Consider the following 5,436-nt stretch of genomic DNA (forward strand, 5'->3'; position numbering starts at 1 on the left):
TGGAGGATCCTGACGAAAATGATGGAAATTTTCGAGCTCTTTTGAGATACAAAGCAATGGGTGGAGACGAAACACTTAAACGTCATCTAGAAAATTCATCAAAAAATGCATGATACTTAAGTCCCACCATTCAGAATGAAGTGATAAATGTGTGCAATAAATTAATTGTTCAAAAGATTGTTGCGAAAATTACTTCTGTTAAATTGTTGTCTGTCTTAGCCGATAAAACTAGTGATATAGCTGGTATGGAGCAATTTTCGTTATGTGTTCGCTACTATGATCACGACATAAAGAAAATAAGGGAGGATTTCCTTGAGTTTGTAGGTGTAACTGATCTAACAGGCAAAGGACTTGCAAATGTTTTAATGGACACTCTAGCAAATTTACACATAGACGGTAATTTTATGATTGGTCAAGGATATGACGGAGCCGCTGCAATGAGTGGTCGACTTCATGGGGCGCAACAATATGTTGCTGAGAAATTTCATTTGGCTATTTACGTACATTGCGCATCTCACAGTCTAAACCTAGCACTTTCTGATGGCTGCGAACTACCAGCTGTGAGAAACTGTATGGGAATTCTTAATAGCACATACAACTTTTTTAACACACCAAAACGACAATCTTTGCTTGCAAATTCAGTAGAGAAATTAACACCTAAAGCATCAGCATCTCGACTTAAGCGATTGTGCGCAACCAGATGGATTGAGCGTCATGAGTCTGTCAACGTTTTTATACAGCTTCAAAAAGCAACTGTTGATTCACTGGAAATTATGTCATCCTGGCACGATACAACAACTTCTTCAACAGCGGTTCAACTTTTAGGAGCAATTAGGAGTCTTGAGTTTCAAGTTTCTCTTAGAGTTATCTCAAAAATCTTTGCAATAACACTTCCTGTCAGCAGAATACTCCAAACAGAAAACTTTGATCTATCTGCGGCTCTAAAATTTACAGAAGATTCAAGTAGCCTACTGGTAAATATGCGGAAGGATCCTGAATCAGAATTTACTACCGTATTTAATGAAGTCAAAGACATTTGTGAGGACTTCGATATAGATATACTTATTCCACGTCGAGATGGAAAACAAATTCAACGCTGCAATGTGATGGCAAATACGCCTGAAGAGTATTACAGAATAGCTGTATTTATTCCTTTCCTTGATTCGGTTATATGTCAAATAGGAGACAGATTGCTAAAACATAAATCTGTTTTGAGAGGTTCTATGTGTCTTTTACCCAATGACTCGGGTTTTACCAAAGAACAGGAAAATAATGCCATAATACTTATGCAAAAATATGAACGTTTGATTAACTGCAGTGTCATCGCTGAAAGCATTGGAGAACTGAAACTGTGGTGGCGCCACATTATTACAAGTGGAAATGTACCGCAAAACGCTCATCAAGCTTTTTTAATGTGTGACGTAAAAATATTTCCTACTGTATAACAACTACTGCAAATATTTGTAACATTGCCTGTAACAACTGCCGTTAGCGAACGCTCTTTTTCCACTCTCAGACGGCTAAAAACGTACTTGCGAAATACTACTTGCGAGGATAGACTAAATGGATTGGCATTATTAAAGATTCACCGAAAAATTGAAAGTTTAGCGGATGATATTCTTGATGAATTAGCCAAGAGTCCAAGAAGACTTGAACTACGATTGCAGGTAAGTAATGTTATAAGTACTTTTATCTGTTTGCTGTGTTCTAGTATTGTTACTGCGTCTTCTGAATTTGTTATATATATATATATATATATATATATATATATATATATATATATATATATATATATACATATATATATATATGCAGCCAGGATCGTCTCATGGGGGGTTCTAATTTTATATATGCAGCCAGGATCGTCTCATGGGGGGTTCTTCTTCTTCTTCTTCTTATATATATATATATAATGCTGGAAAAAATTAGAACCCCCCCCCCATGAGACGATCCTGGCTACGTTACTGGCTCCCGTCATTTAGTTTTTTTCCACAAAACGGCCCCCGTCATTACGACTCCCGACAAATAGGCTTCCGCCATTTAGTTTCTCCACAAAACGGCCCAGTCATTACGACTCCCGACAAATAGGCTAGCGTCATTTTGGCTCACGACAAAAAGGCTTCTGCCAATTTGGCTCCAGACAAAAGGACCACTGACAATACCGTTTCTGTAGAGACTAAGTCTCCCGGCAAAGCGGTCTCATTGAATATGACAACTGCCAGTGGGACCCCTTCATCAACATTCTTTAGAGTTAGCTTATTCAACACTCTTATGTAATACAATCAGGGGCGGAATTACAGTGCCGCCAGACCCCGCAATGCGGGGGGGGGGGGTGGAGGGGCAAGCCCTTTAGGGGCCCACAGCCGACCATAATTAAAACAATATATAGTTAAAAAATATAATTTTCTTGCATTTTTAACTTGATGGTTGTTATGTAAAAAGATTACTATAGCTGCGATTGGATTATCTTTATTATATAGACACCACACCACGCTCTTGTATTCTTTTTCCCTTTGTTTTTATACCACTGTGAAAGCCGAGTCCTCCATCTCCTACAATCAAACTTATCAAAGATAAGCAAACGTTCAAACCACTTCCATGACTTATTTCCCTTTTTTAAATAGTCAAATAGGGGTGCTCGTCAGCTCCTTTAAATAGATTTGCACTAAACAAATTAAAAAGTAATTACTTCTCTTAATAATTATTTTTAATAAAGTAGTTACTAAAGAATGACATTGTACTAAAAGGAAATACATTTAAAATTAATAATATAAATACAAAAAAAACATGAAAATAAACATAAAACGAGACACCATAACTTATACAAAGCTTTAATGTTTTATATACTTTTGACCGACTAGATATTATGAGATCTGATAGCAGAGATAAAATAAACTAGATATTTTAAACAGCCTATTACGCCTACCTAGGAGCAATCTTAGGTAGGATGTTCCGTCCCAACACAATTGAACCTATACTCAAAGCTCTATAGGAATCAATAAAAGAAATGATAAAGAGAAAATAAAGAAGCAAAATTAAAAAAGAAAATAAGGAAGCAAAATTAAAAGAGAAATTAAAGAAGCAAAATCATTGAAGATACTGAAAGGCAAGAAAAGATAAAATGAAGGAAAGTAAAGACATTTTGAAACAAGAAGTAACAAGGATCAAGACGGAAAAGCAGATTCAAGAAAAGGAACTAAGGTCTAAAGGCAAGAAAGTAAAGACAAGAAGAAACAAGAATCAAGACGTGAAACTGATTGTACATTGTATGCTATTTCATGTAATTTTCATGTAATAAAAATGCGACCTATCCGCACAGTGAGCTCCTTGCTCGAGTGGAGTAAACTGTGTGGAGGGAAAATTATAAAAAAAAAACAAAAAAAAAAAACAGCCTATTGCACTTACACACATGACATGTTGTAATTTGCTTAAATTGAAAAGAAAAACAATTATTTTCTCAAAACCCGAACAGGCCAGCAATGAGAATCCTATGTTCTTATTGTGTGGCCAATGTTCTATCTAGACTAAGTTGTGATCGCGTTTTCATTATTCTGGGTGCGGCTTCATTGTGAGTAACGTATTGTTTAGCTCTTGTTTGTATAGCGTTCTATATGCAAGGCGACATGGACCAAAAGGGGCCGTCAGACCATGTTAGTTTCCATATATGGGCTACAACTGTATGTGACAGCCTCCTCCATGATAACGAGGTGAGACAATCATCAAGAAAGGGCTTGTTTCTAAACACTTGTTATTTAAAGAATTTAACTCAATATGCCAAGTAGATCTTATTGATATGCAATGTAACCCAGACGGCAAATACAAGTTTATACTCAGTTACCAGGATCATTTAACCAAGTTCATATTGTTGCGAGCTTTGGAAACCAAAAGAGCAGAAGAAGTTGCTTACCAGCTGCTGGATATCTTCACGACTATTGGGGCCCCAAGTGTGCTTCAATCAGATAATGGAAGAGAATTTGTGAATCAAGTTATTTCTGAACTAAAGAACATGTGGCCTGAACTTAAACTAGTTCACGGAAAACCAAGGCATAGCCAAAGCCAAGGTTCAGTCGAACGTGCTAACCAAGATGTTCAAAACATGATGATGACATGGGTGCAAACAAATGAATCAGCTCATTGGGCTGAGAGTCTCACATTCATTCAATTTAAGAAAAATCGTTCTTTTCATAAAGGAATCTAACAATCGCCATACGAAGCAAAAGTGGGACTTAGCTCTTCAAATCTACCACGAGAGGCTCTCGATAATTTAGTTACTGAGGAAGAGCTTGAGAACATTGAACAAGAAATGGAGGTTGCCATAAATGCAACGACATCCTCAGCTAACACATCTGCTGCCGTGGCGGAGCTTCCAGACCAGTTGCGTGACAATAATGTGGCCAACAGATTCTGTATAGTTTGTGAAAAACATTGTAGTGCAACCCATTCTTGTGGATCCTGTGGCAACGATGTCCATGCAATTTGTGGAATACCCAATGAGGGAACATTACCTGCAGATTGTGTCACAACAAACAAGACATCATGGAACACAGGTCAGCAGCTCATACTGGCTTGCAAACTCAAGGTGCTAAGATGCTTAAAACATCAAATACAAACTTTAAAGATGGTGAAGTGGGTGACAATCTACGCATCCGTGTTTCAGATGTTCACAGAGGTCGAGGTGATCCTCGAAGCGTGATTGCAGTTGTCATGAGTGTCGAGGGCGGTTTCTACAAATTAGGAACGGAACATGGTGTTCTAAAACAACTGTATGCTAGAAGTGAGTTTTCAATTCTTCTCGAAAAACTGCTCTTATTGTCGTCAGTTGGCACTGAGGAAAAATCACTACGAACCATCGCAACTTCACAATCATTGACTGAATGCCAAGGCTACACTCGCTGCAATTGCACAACTAAGTGCACAACAAATCGCTGCAAGTGTAAAAATAGCAAGCTGCTATGTAATTCTAAATGCCATAAAAGTTCATTGGCCGACTTCGGGCCATATATATAACATATGTAACATATATATACTAGCTGCATCCCGTGCTCCGCAACGGTAAATCTTTTTTAAATGTACCAACTTGGGAACAGAACAAAACTAAACACAACACAAACGAACGCAAAAAAAAACACAGACGAAAAAACAAACACAACACTCATACCAACATAAACACATCTTAAATGTAATCATAAAGGCATATTGCTCACAGTCTAGCCCGTAGCGCCAAATCGCGCCCTTTTTGAGCGCCGGCGGACGCGTCTGACACAGTAAATTAGGCGTAGCGACTCTTCCCGGCGCCTGGAGACAAACTTTCGATTGCACCCCCCCCCCCCTCAAACTTTTGATTTTCACCCCTTCCCCTCAAAACTTTCAATTTCCACCCCACCCCCTTAAACTTTAGCTTTGCACCCCCCACCCCCCTCCCCCAAACTTTCGATT

General features: G+C 38.2%; 1 protein-coding gene across 1 annotated transcript; it reads left to right on the top strand.

The window, feature by feature from the left end:
• Positions 1–245: 245 nt before the first annotated feature.
• Positions 246–1,445, top strand: LOC131942653 (52 kDa repressor of the inhibitor of the protein kinase-like). The gene has a single exon (XM_059302551.1). It carries the CDS (start codon positions 246–248, stop codon positions 1,443–1,445), a length of 1,200 nt encoding a protein of 399 aa, XP_059158534.1.
• The last annotated feature ends 3,991 nt before the right edge of the window (positions 1,446–5,436 follow it).

The sequence above is a fragment of the Physella acuta genome, unplaced genomic scaffold (genome assembly GCF_028476545.2).
Source record: "Physella acuta isolate Inbredline_101_S28 unplaced genomic scaffold, ASM2847654v3 ptg000417l, whole genome shotgun sequence".
Lineage (NCBI taxonomy): Eukaryota > Metazoa > Mollusca > Gastropoda > Physidae > Physella > Physella acuta.